The sequence below is a fragment of the Nelusetta ayraudi genome, unplaced genomic scaffold, assembly GCF_046127955.1.
Source record: "Nelusetta ayraudi isolate G7.1 ecotype Tasmania unplaced genomic scaffold, CSIRO-AGI_Nayr_v1 ptg000070l, whole genome shotgun sequence".
In the NCBI taxonomy this organism is placed as follows: domain Eukaryota; kingdom Metazoa; phylum Chordata; class Actinopteri; order Tetraodontiformes; family Monacanthidae; genus Nelusetta; species Nelusetta ayraudi.
The window spans coordinates 5,787,911-5,799,849 of record NW_027466120.1 but is presented as its reverse complement, the minus strand read 5'-3'; the positions used below and the strand labels follow the sequence as shown (position 1 = coordinate 5,799,849).

Sequence of the window (11,939 nt, the reverse complement as noted above, 5' to 3'; positions counted from 1 at the left end):
TGATGGGGAACATCAGCAGGTGAATCATGCTTCCTATTCCAAACTAGAAACAGTACAACAATGCAATGTTTGTTTCTCTTTAAACTTCTAAGTACAGTGGAAGTGACCTTAATATCTACTGTCACTAAACTGGCTGTGACAAGTTGTAAAAGTGATTTCCTTTGTTTGAGTGTGTCTCGTGATGTGTTGCCATGCACATGTGGAATTCTGCCTCTCAAGCGATTAAGCAGCACTTTCCTACTGTATGAGCATACGGTAATCTCTCTTAGACTTGCCTTATTACTGTACAAACACAAATCGGCAGCAATGCAGGTGCCCCCGACACCCCCCCGCTCCCCACCCACCACCCAGCGCCAGCCAGATCTGACTGGAGGAGGGTCAGTCTACCAGGCCTTGCGGAGGAGGGGGGATGGCCTCGCCCTCTACAATGTGGAGCCGAGCAGAGAGTTTATAAAGCCGTGTTTCTGCTATCCGGTCCTCACAAAAGGGACATTTGGGAGAGAGGAGGCTCACTGACCATGCAGACGTCTGTTGTCCTGTTGGTGTTTCTGGCTGTAGCTTCACACGCTGTGGCAAGTAAGTGCAAAACTAAAACCTGCTGCTTCAGACACTTACTCTTTTTCAGCTATTGTAGAAAGAACTAATAGAGGGAGGAATTGTGTTTTATTTGTAGGACTCCAGTTACTTAAGCTTTCTTGGCAATTTGTGACAGAAGTAAATTACAGGTGTAGTTATTTCTAATTGTCATTATAAGTAGTAGCATTAATGTTAGGAGTAGTGTTTGCCTGCTGAAAATTCCTTGTGTATGTAAAAACGGCAACAGTCACTATATGCCATGAAAATCATGTTTTAAAGTGGGATGGGTAGCTTCTTTCATGCACCTTAGTGTTTAACGTGAAGTCAGCCCTGTGATGTTGTTGATGTGCGATAAACTCACGCGCACACTCAGCTGAGCATCACATGAGAGGGATTTGGGAGTCACCTTTAGTGGCATTCACCTACTTATGAGGTATCACATTATATTTAAATGAACATATAAAAACTGTGAGTTTTTACTGAAATCAACTAGAGCACATTAGGTACCTGCTGGATTTTTTTTTTGCTTCATATTAGTATATTGCATGAATACTTTTTCTGTAACATCTACAAATGAATAGCGTACGTAGCACAACAGGAGTATCAAACTTAAATAGAAAAGTAAATATTTTTGTTGTTGTTTTTTTTACAGGGGTTGCATACACACCTAACATGTACAAACGTTAATATTGAAATTAGTGTGATTATTATTATTGATTATTATTGATTTTGTAATTCAGAGCCCAGAAACCGTTTCATCCGTTATCCATCATGGAACACCAAGATGTACCCAATCTGGAAAGATGGAGACTCACGATACAAAGACTCCTGGAAAGGTAACAAATCAAAGGGGAAAGGTGTCTTTCTGTCTGCCAGTGACAGTGCAAAGAGATGGGAAATGTGCTGGCACAAAGACGTCGGATCCCTGTGGGTTTAATTCTTTTGTCGTATCACTGTCTATACCACTATCCTCCTGTCTTCATCATTCAGGTGGGAGGGTGCTGTTTAATGTCGCCAACGATTCGCCCACCTTGACTGGAGCAAAAGTGACCTTCACTATTGATTTGGAGTTCCCCCACACGCAGAAGGTGCTGCCCAGTGGAGATGTAGTTTGGGCTGAAGACTGCACAGTCAATGGTGAGACGCGCGCATGCACACTCTCCAATACTGTCCTTTATTCTCTCTAGGAACCCTTTCTACTATTAAGCCTTTATTTCAGGGTTCGGATTTAAAAAAAAAAAAAACTAAACTGGCCTGAAGCCTCACATAGCAGCAAGCTTTGTTTCCACTGCAGTTTTTTTCTTGTTTGTTTGTTTGTTTGTTTGTTTGTTTGTTTGTTTGTTTGTTCATAGTCATGACAGCCATTGTCATTCCCAGGAACAAAGTACCGCGAGTCTGAGCCAGTTTACCCCTCCAAGGACACTGACTGGGAGGCTGTGTTTCCTGATGGGGAACCAATTAAGAAAGACCAAAACCCAAATTATGTGTTTGTGTGGAAGGCCTGGGGTGAGTGAAGCTGCGGCCTTAACTTACACATATATATGATTCTTGTCCGGGTCACAGGGTTTATTTTGGCCTAAATCATGACCCCGGGTGGATTATGTATGAGCTCTATCATATGACCAGATTACTTCTCTCCATTAGGCCAACGCTCTAGAAACGAGCAATAAATGACAAGAGAAGAATATTTGCAAACACACATTTTGAGGACAAAGATCCCAAAAAATGCATACAAAATAAAAAGCATACTAAAAAATAATGGTCAATTATTATATTAACACTTAGAAAAGCATGTCACTAACAGTGTTATTAAAGGCAAAGACAATGGATCATGGACACATTTTCCAGTCTTTACCTACTAGAATGTGGTTCACAACTAGAAGTGAAAAGACAGAAGTGCAGTTCTATATTCATTGGGCTCTGGATGTTCTTTAAGCAGGTCGGTACTGGCAGGTGGCAGACGGCCCCTCCTCCTCCCTGACCATTGATACAGACGATGTCCCACTGGGCTCCTACACCATGGACATTGTGATCTACCACTACCGTGGCAGGGAGAAGTTCATTCCTATGGGATACGCCTCCACTCAGTTCTCAATCACCGGTGGGTTACGGGTCATTGAAGTTCTATTTGTGGAAAAGGTTGCACAATCTTTAAATTCTCTGAGTTGTAAAAATCTTACTACATCTATTACTATAAAATCCAGTAGTGTTGGTGCACAGATCTTTTTCTTACTCTGGTGTTCTCCTCAGATCAAATACCCTTTGCCGTCTCCCTGGACCAAGTGAACGACATTGTGTCTGGAGACCTGCGTTTCATCCAGAACAAGGCCATCGCCTTCACAGTCACCCTCCATGACCCCAGCGAGTACCTCAGCAACGCGGACATCACCTTCAACTGGGACTTTGGAGATCAGAGCGGAGCCCTGATATCCCGAGAGCTGACGGTGACTCACACCTACATCAACTCTGGCTCGTTCAAGCCTCAGGTGGTGGTCCAGGCTGTGATTCCAGACAAGGCCTGTGACCTGCCAGTCGACCCAACAACCAAGGCCCCTACTCCGCCTACCAACCACGGCACCACAGGTAAGCAAACGTGGGTGGAGATCTCGAAAGCCATCTCCTGTTAAGCCACATGTCACATTGCTGTTGAAACAGGTTTACTGTACATCTGACTCACAATTTGAACTGCAGGATTTAGTGTTGCTTACATTTAAATTAGTTTCACTGTCTCATCAATAGGGTATACAGGGAAAAGAACAAATTGCTAAAACCTTTGATAGAACCAGAGTCCACAAAATTCTTGAGAACTACACTTGTCATGAGTCTGTTGTATATGGATGTAGCAAGACCAAAATCCTGCTGAATAATAACATCTCAGTGGTAAGTCCACTTATTGGTTTGTGATGATGGGCTAATGATAGCTGTGGTCATCACTCCCACTCTGGTCTAGGCCTTCCTCTTCTTGTGCAAGAGGCATGTACATCATCATATTTCACTGTTGACGCTGAGACACTTTCATCACTGCAATACCGCAAAATTTACAGCACTGTTGTTGTTGCGATCTGATATTCTTATCTAACAGATGAAAATTAAGTGTAAATGATATATTAAATAGTGACACAAGACAGCAACATAAAAATATCCTGTGCAGTTGTAACCCAGTGATCCCCACCCCCCACTCCCATGTAGTGAGAGCTCCTGCGCTGGCAACTGCAGCCCCCATGACGATTTCTGCCAAGGTGACAGGACAAAGTGTTGTCGTTCCATCAGACACAGAAGAGGACAACACTGAGGACGAAGCTTCCACTGCCTCCACCGCTCAGCCTGCACAGGAATCGCCCACCGTGGCTGAGACCCCTTCACTGGACAGTAATGACATGCCAGCTGATGGTAAGAGTTCAAACAAACTTGCAGTAGGTACAATGTTTGGAACAGAGGCTGTCGCACACCTGCTCAGATTCTTTCAGCAAAAGCAAAAAAAAAATGTTTTTGTACAAAGGAAACACCAAAACATTCATCATTCCTTCATCAGTCATTCATTTCGCTGTCTGTGGTTCAGCACAAATTAGGTGCAACAAACATTTGAAGCAACACTTAATTAGCGTTGAACAAGACCAGCTAATACAATACAAACCAATGTGATTTGAGGCAGGTTGATTGGAATGATAAGCAGTCAGTCATGATGCTTTGTAATGATTGTTTGTTGCGTACCAATTTTGTGCTTGTTTATCCACCACAGGTGTAAAGCGTGTGGTGACACTGACAGGCCAAGCGACGGTGGCTCTGAAGTCTAAAAGGGAAGCTGATAAAAACGCCTCAGATGACGACTGTGTCATATATCGCTACGGCTCCTTCTGCACCGGCATTGAAGTGTTCGGTAAGAAGCCTTTCAATTAGCCGTCGCGACGCAACTTCACACTGAACTTCCATCGAGCGATCACCTTGTCTTTGTATTCAGAGGGTATCGAGAGAGTGGACATCATCCAAATGGACAACACAGTGATGGCAACACAAGAAAAGGACAAAAATGTCTTAGATATCACTGTTACCTGCCAGGGGAGGTAAAAACATCATTTTTTAAAACATTTTCATAACCATGTTACCATTATTGTAAACCATTTTTACTGTCAACTCACTCCCTCGACTCGACCCTCTGTGCTCAGCCTGCCTAAAGAGGTGTGCACTGTGATTCTGGACGCAGAGTGCATGAGGCCGATTCACACGGCCTGCAACATGGTGGAGCCCTCCAAACAGTGTCAGCTAGTGCTGCGTCACTTCTTCAACGACTCGGGCGTCTACTGCATAAATGTGTCTCTGGCCAATGACGTCAGCTTAGCTGCCGCCACTGCCAAAGTCAGCGTTGACATGGGTACACACACAAGAACACACACACACACAAGAACACACACAGCATTACATTACAATTTTTTTCCACTAGTGTACACTTGTGTTCGTGACAGTGTGGTCTCTGTTGCAGGTTCTGGGCTGTCTTCTCCCGGCTCTATCGCCGCAGTGTTGGGTGTCCTGGTACTGGTTCTAGCTGTGGGCATCGTGGCTTATACTTACAAGTAAGAAACTTCTTTCAGTTGAGTCTCTGGCCCATATGCTATATGTTCACTCACCTTATATAACTAATAAACCTAATAACTTCAGAACCAAAGTGTTTTACGTTGGTCAACCTTTACACAGCTAATCAAATGTAATAAGTCGTGCTGTGCCGTATTTAAAAATAATAATAATAATAATAATAATAATAATAATAATAATAATAATAATAATAATAATAATAATAATCTCCCTCCTTAGCACTGATTCCCTGTTTCAAGTAATTTAAGTGATGCATACAAGGATATTTTACTCATGTTTTAATTTGACAGCAGTTGAAAAAAAAATAAGACTTTCTCTCTAATTTTGGTTGGCTGCATAAGTCAAAATCAAGGCATAGTCTTTATTTTGTTGGAAAAGCAGACTGAAAATTGCTTTTCAGTTAGTGTTTGTGATGATTTACAATTGAACCCGAGCAAGAATGATTGTCTAGAATTTGGACTTGTGAAGTAGAGTTGGGTTTTTCTTTTGGCCTATTGTCTTCAGTAGCAAAAAACATGCATATTGGATGAAATTGGCAGAAAACAAATGACAGAGGAGACTGATGATACTGTTCATTTTCAATTCAAATGACTTTCAGGAACAGATTGTACCATCACAGAAGACATTTTCTGCTTTGCCCATAAAGCACAAAAATATTTGAACGTGTGTGAACTTTGTTTTTGTACGCAACAGGCACTTTAAGTCCTACCGCCCTCTGAAGGACAACTTGATCGTGTCTGGACAACTGCAGCCTACCCAAGCTCACAGCTGCTCCGGACCTTCAGTGTTCTGGAACCTTCTCAATCAAAGAGGAACTGTGGACAACTGTCCCCTGCTGCAGGACAGACCAGTGTGAACTACCCCAAGTGCCACACAACCACATATGAAACCAAGCAATGTTGAAATTATGTCTCTTGGGGATGTCTTTTATACTGTCTCTTTTTTCTTTTCTTTTTTTTACATGTTTTCTAATGAAATATGGATATTTGATCAAGCATTTCAATAGTCATACTGATTTTTTTTATTTTATACCTACCTGAGCCAAGCTGTGTTATTGAAGCACTTACTTTGATTTGACAAAACTGATTTGGGGTGTTTTTTCCATTAAACCTTGCTGTTTGAAAGTTGTGATGTATTATTTTTGCTTTTTGAGCTATTCATAGGATTCAGGACACTTTTTACTGCCAGATGATGTGTATCACACAACACAGAAACATAAGTTAGACAATGAAAATAGAAACATTTAAATGTATATTACTTCGTTTGATTGATCACATTGAATCATAAAATGTCAAAGCTTAGCTTCACATAAGGTCATTATTAGGATATTTAACTGAAGACTAAACTGAGCGTTGAGTCAACCTTAATGTGTAGGAGAATGAATAAAGAGATAGGAGACAAAAGATTCACGTCAGGAATTTTATTTTCAACAGAGCCAAACCGGTAATTGAGAGGACATTTGTTATGGAATGCATTCAATAGCAGACAGCAACTGTTTCCTGTTAATTCCACCATGTCCTTTTAGTATTCTTCTCCTTCCTCCTCTCCCTCACCCTCAATGGAGTCGACTCCCACCTCCTCATAATCCTTCTCCAGAGCTGCCATGTCCTCTCTGGCCTCGCTGAACTCTCCCTCCTCCATACCCTCACCCACATACCAGTGAACAAAGGCACGCTTAGCGTACATCAGATCAAACTTGTGGTCAAGGCGAGCCCAGGCCTCTGCGATAGCAGTGGTGTTGCTCAGCATGCACACAGCCCTCTGGACCTTGGCCAGGTCACCACCAGGGACCACAGTGGGGGGCTGGTAGTTGATGCCAACCTTGAAACCAGTTGGACACCAGTCCACAAACTGGATGGTGCGCTTGGTTTTGATGGTGGCGATGGCAGCGTTCACATCTTTGGGCACCACGTCACCACGGAACAGCAGGCAGCAAGCCATGTACTTGCCGTGGCGAGGGTCACACTTGACCATCTGATTGGCTGGCTCAAAGCAAGCGTTGGTGATCTCAGAAACTGAGAGCTGCTCGTGGTAGGCCTTCTCAGCTGAGATGACAGGGGCGTATGTGGCCAGAGGGAAGTGGATACGGGGATATGGCACCAAGTTGGTCTGGAACTCTGTCAGATCAACATTCAGCGCACCATCGAAACGGAGGGAGGCAGTGATGGAGGAAACGATCTGACTGATCAACCTGTTGAGGTTGGTGTAAGTGGGACGCTCGATATCGAGGTTCCTGCGGCAGATGTCGTAGATGGCCTCGTTATCCACCATGAAGGCACAGTCAGAGTGCTCCAGGGTGGTGTGAGTGGTCAGGATGGAGTTGTAGGGCTCCACAACAGCTGTGGACACCTGGGGAGCTGGGTAGATGGAGAACTCCAGCTTGGACTTCTTGCCGTAGTCCACAGACAGACGCTCCATCAGCAGGGAGGTGAAACCAGAGCCGGTGCCGCCACCAAAGCTGTGGAACACCAGGAAGCCCTGGAGGCCTGTGCACTGGTCAGCCTGTGGCAAACAATAAGGAAACTCTTGTCATCTCATTGGGGCATTCTGGAGCTACATTTCATTTCACTCTCTTCATTTTTTACCCACCAGCTTGCGGATCCTGTCCAGAACCAGGTCAATGATTTCTTTGCCGATGGTGTAGTGTCCACGGGCGTAGTTGTTGGCCGCATCCTCCTTGCCAGTGATCAGCTGCTCAGGGTGGAACAGCTGGCGGTAGGTCCCAGTGCGCACCTCATCTATGGACATCAAAATAGACCTTTCATCAGGTGTGCTTCACATTATAAAAGATATTTATTCTCTAGGTGGATGAATTTATAATGCGCCACCAGGGATCATACATACCGATGACAGTGGGCTCCAGGTCCACAAAGACAGCCCTGGGGACGTGCTTTCCAGCTCCAGTCTCACTGAAGAAGGTGTTGAAGGAATCATCTCCTCCTCCAAGAGTCTTGTCACTGGGCATCTGTCCGTCCGGCTGGATCCCATGTTCAAGGCAGTAAAGCTCCCAGCAGGCATTACCAATCTGGACACCAGCCTGGCCGACGTGGATGGAGATGCACTCACGCTGTGGGGAGGAAGTGAAAGAGTTATTCACACGTTTCCTGAAATGTCACATTATTTATAGCAACTGTTGCTGTGAGCCTGAAGCAAACTCAATAGATATTTAATATTTTAAATCGTCCATCCCTCTAAAGACTAGCACTACTGTTAATTTGAGATGAGGATCTGCAATGAACAGTGAATGCAGCAGGAGGCTCCTCCCTGCACCACCGTCAGCAGGATGCAGAAATGCCTGAAGCTGCATTTTGCTGTGGCAAGAGGCTGCAGTCGTCTTTCCTCCTCCTCCTCCACTGTCTTTTTTGTTCTTTACTACTCCCCCTTTCTGCCAAAGCGACAGCACGAATGCAAATTCGCGACCGCGCGACGCGTGCACGCCGGTCTGGAAAATTCCACTTGCTCCGATGCCTTGAGGTTGCCCAACACCCGCGGATGTTGCGGTGATAAACGAGCGAGCCTCCCCCACCCAATTGTGCCGCTCAGGATCGTATCGGTCTGTGTATGACGTCATTTATCTGAGGACAAATGTGCCTAGAATGTTTTTTCAATTGAAAATGTGAACGGTTTTAGAAGGAGGAGACACGTGTTTAAAAAAAAACCAACAACAACAACAACAACGCGGCATTCATTTTTACAAAAAATCGAAAGCTAATTTGCTGCTGCCGTATCTCCGAAATGGACAATGATGTGTGCAACCTCCATCCATCACCACCCAGTCCGCCCCTCCCAGCCTGGCAATTGGCTAGGGCTTCATTTGCAAGGTGCACTTCATTTGCAATATTGGACTGACGTTCAATTCTATTTAAGAATGGGCTCAACACGAGGTAATAACAACTTATTTAATGTAGAAGTCCTGGAAAAGCCACCTTTATCATTATGCCGGTTGTCTGAAATGTGAATAATGGAGGAGGGCGCATTGTTCCCATCACAACGTGCCACTGCTGCACACCAATCACATCAGCACCACTCCGCTTATCTGTAAACGCGCATTTTAAAACCGCAGGTAGACGAAAGGCACCGAATGGACGAGAACATACATGTTGCGATGACTTAACAGGACCTCTGTAATCCGAATTACACGTCGTAGGTGTAAAATCGGAAGATCGGCTTTGTTTCCGCATTTATAACAACAACAGTAAATAAAACACAGACGAAAGAAAGGTAAACTCACCATTTTGTCTGGGTTTCGAGGAGGAGGAGGAGGAGGAGGAGGAGGAGGAAATGTGAAGAAAATGAAGGGTGGTTTTGCGTCGCGTCTTGTACCCAACGGGGTCGGTGCAACAACTGCTGAATGGGAGGGCGGCGCTTTCCAATTTATACGCGCAGTGGACGGGCATTTGTTCCTGCGCGCTTGAAGGAAAAAAAAAAAAAAAAAAAAAAACTATATTAGATGCACACCTTCTCTTCGTAATTATGTCTAATCTACAATGTTCAATATTTGAATGAAGAAGTTTTCACAATTTATCAGATTTTCAATGATAAATAATGTTATTAATAATTGATCTTATTTTTAGACCGCTGTACATGAAATACATGTAAGTGCTTTACAGGAGTCCATTAAAAAAAGGTATTAAAAAAAAAAAATTACAGGCTTGGTCTAAGGCAGAAATGAGACTACAACGTCAGATATAAAATTGTCCTGAGGACTAAAAAAAATTCAAGTTACTAGAACTATTTAGCAATATGCTTTTCTTAAGAAGGGGGTTCGGGGGTCTGGTTCAAGCCTTTTCAAATAGCTTTCATAAGCTTCTTTGGATATAATTTTCAACAACAGCAACAACAAAAAATCGAAAACTGGATTTACGGCGGTGTCGTTCATTCCCATAATAAATGCTATGTCTTCAGACAAAGAGATTTTCTTTAATGCATGATGGGGATGTGGATCATTGATTTGGGCGTGGCAAATCAGGCTTTCAATATGGCTCCTGTTCACAAAAGCTTGTAAGCTTTTACATATGCTCGACTGGTAGTCGTGGCGCATCGCGACAAAATGCGCAAAAAATAAATAAATAAATGCGTTGGTGCCTCCGAAACATGCCATCACCTTGGCGGTAGAGCCGCAGAGAGAGGCCGGTGTGCGGAATGCTGCGTGCCGAACGAAGCCTGCCGCCATGGCGACCGGCCGGCTCTCTCCAGCTACACTCCTCCTTCTTTGTCCCAGATACTCCGCAATGATGTCACGCTGTGGGCCGATCACGTGGTTGCATGTCTGCGTGTCTCTGTCTCTGTCGTCGGCCACTCACTGTAGCTCAGCTGCTGATGTTGGGGGCTGAGCTTCCTCTGCCTCTGCCTCTGCCCCACACTGTATGAGGAACAGAAATTGCTGCAGAGCTGAATACTGAATTGTTGTTGGTGGTGGTGCAGGGTTTCAACGCGTTCAACTGGCTCGGATCACCTCTAAGCTGTTATGAATCCTGCAGAGAAATGAAAAGCATTTGAAAAGCGGCTTGGTTCTCAAAGCATATTCAAGCCAGGCAGCATTTAAACAACCGTATATTGCAGTAGACAACTGTTCTGTCTTATTTAAAATACCCCACCAAGCAGTATAAGGGGAGGTATGACTATTGTAGAGTAGATTCACACGCACACACACACACACACACACACACACACACACACACACACACACACACACACACACACGTCCTCATTGTGTCCCCGCCCCCAGCAGCTGCGAGTCTGGGATGGTCTCACCAGCTGCACACCAAGAGGAGAGGAGAGGGGATGATGGGAATGCTGGAGATGGGAGTGGTCCTTCATGGCGTCAGACAGCAATTGCCCTGCATCCCGCTAAAAGGGAATATGATCCCCACCAACGTTGCTAAGCATGTTTTCCATCTGTTACAGTAGGGGTGGGGGGTCCATGTGCGTGTATTTAGAACAGACAAAGTCCAAATAAAACAAAGGGATTTTCAATTAGTAACAGAATATTTTTGATCCACGATAGTCTTGACATACAATCATGTTCAGAAAACAATAGTCCATCATCAGCCAGCGGGATATAAGATAACACATTAAACGATAGAGAGAGAGAGAGAGAGAGAGAGAGAGAGAGAGAGAGAGAGAGAGAGAGAGAGAGAGAGAATGTTTTTAAGCCAATGCATTAAAAATATTAGTGCACTCCTTGGAAGCATTGGATTTATTTCACAGTTTAAAAAGGTCAGGGCGATGATTGTGCATCATTCCTTCCTTCCAAGACTTTTAAATTGTGATTCAGCAACATTTTACAAGTGCCATTAGCTTTGAGTTAATGTGATAACCAAAACCGAAATGCCTTTCCAGCACGATTTCCAGCAGCTCCTGTGAAGGAGAATATCTTTTTTTTTTTTTTTATGAAAAACTGCTATCATATTTTCCTTTGTTGTTCGCAGCCGTATTTACTGTCTCTGTTTCTACAAAGTCATTTGAGTCTGTTACACTGCAGTGTATGTGTTTAAATCTTTTAGACAGGGACCGTAGACACTGCAGCTATACTGTCTGCAGGGAAGAAAGAGGTTTTGTGTGACCAATTGCTTTGATGATTTGTGTCGACAATAGAGCTTACCTAACCTGATGCTGGCCTTTATTCCGCAGTGGCCACACCCAACAAGCATTCTCATGTTATATTTTCTGTCAAAGAGATTATTTTTAAACAATTTGTTGTGTATTTTTAGCTTTGTTTGTGGCTTATTTTACCTGCCGGGGCATCAAGGTGAGAGAAATTGGAAATAAGATGA

At 43.9% G+C, this 11,939-nt stretch overlaps 2 protein-coding genes across 4 annotated transcripts; one reads left to right on the top strand and one right to left on the bottom strand.

The window, feature by feature from the left end:
• The first annotated feature begins 455 nt into the window (after window positions 1-455).
• Window positions 456-6,460, top strand: pmelb (premelanosome protein b). 3 transcript variants are annotated; one of them, XM_076042280.1, is made up of 12 exons: window positions 456-576; window positions 1,317-1,412; window positions 1,567-1,713; window positions 1,954-2,082; window positions 2,516-2,677; window positions 2,827-3,159; window positions 3,766-3,966; window positions 4,316-4,453; window positions 4,535-4,637; window positions 4,740-4,945; window positions 5,054-5,144; window positions 5,857-6,460. In XM_076042280.1, exons 1-12 carry the CDS (start codon window positions 519-521, stop codon window positions 6,017-6,019), a joined length of 1,827 nt encoding a protein of 608 aa, XP_075898395.1. In that variant the 5' UTR covers window positions 456-518; the 3' UTR covers window positions 6,020-6,460. The 3 variants fall into 3 exon arrangements, with proteins under 3 accessions (XP_075898395.1, XP_075898396.1, XP_075898394.1); XM_076042281.1 differs by having other exon boundaries at window positions 2,513-2,677; window positions 3,847-3,966; XM_076042279.1 differs by having other exon boundaries at window positions 2,513-2,677.
• Window positions 6,461-6,568: 108 nt separating this feature from the next.
• Window positions 6,569-9,551, bottom strand: LOC142898967 (tubulin alpha chain-like). The gene is made up of 4 exons (XM_076042283.1): window positions 9,395-9,551; window positions 8,008-8,230; window positions 7,753-7,901; window positions 6,569-7,665 (listed from the first exon to the last, which is right to left on the bottom strand). Exons 1-4 carry the CDS (start codon window positions 9,395-9,397, stop codon window positions 6,685-6,687), a joined length of 1,356 nt encoding a protein of 451 aa, XP_075898398.1. The 5' UTR covers window positions 9,398-9,551; the 3' UTR covers window positions 6,569-6,684.
• Between the last annotated feature and the right edge of the window lie 2,388 nt (window positions 9,552-11,939).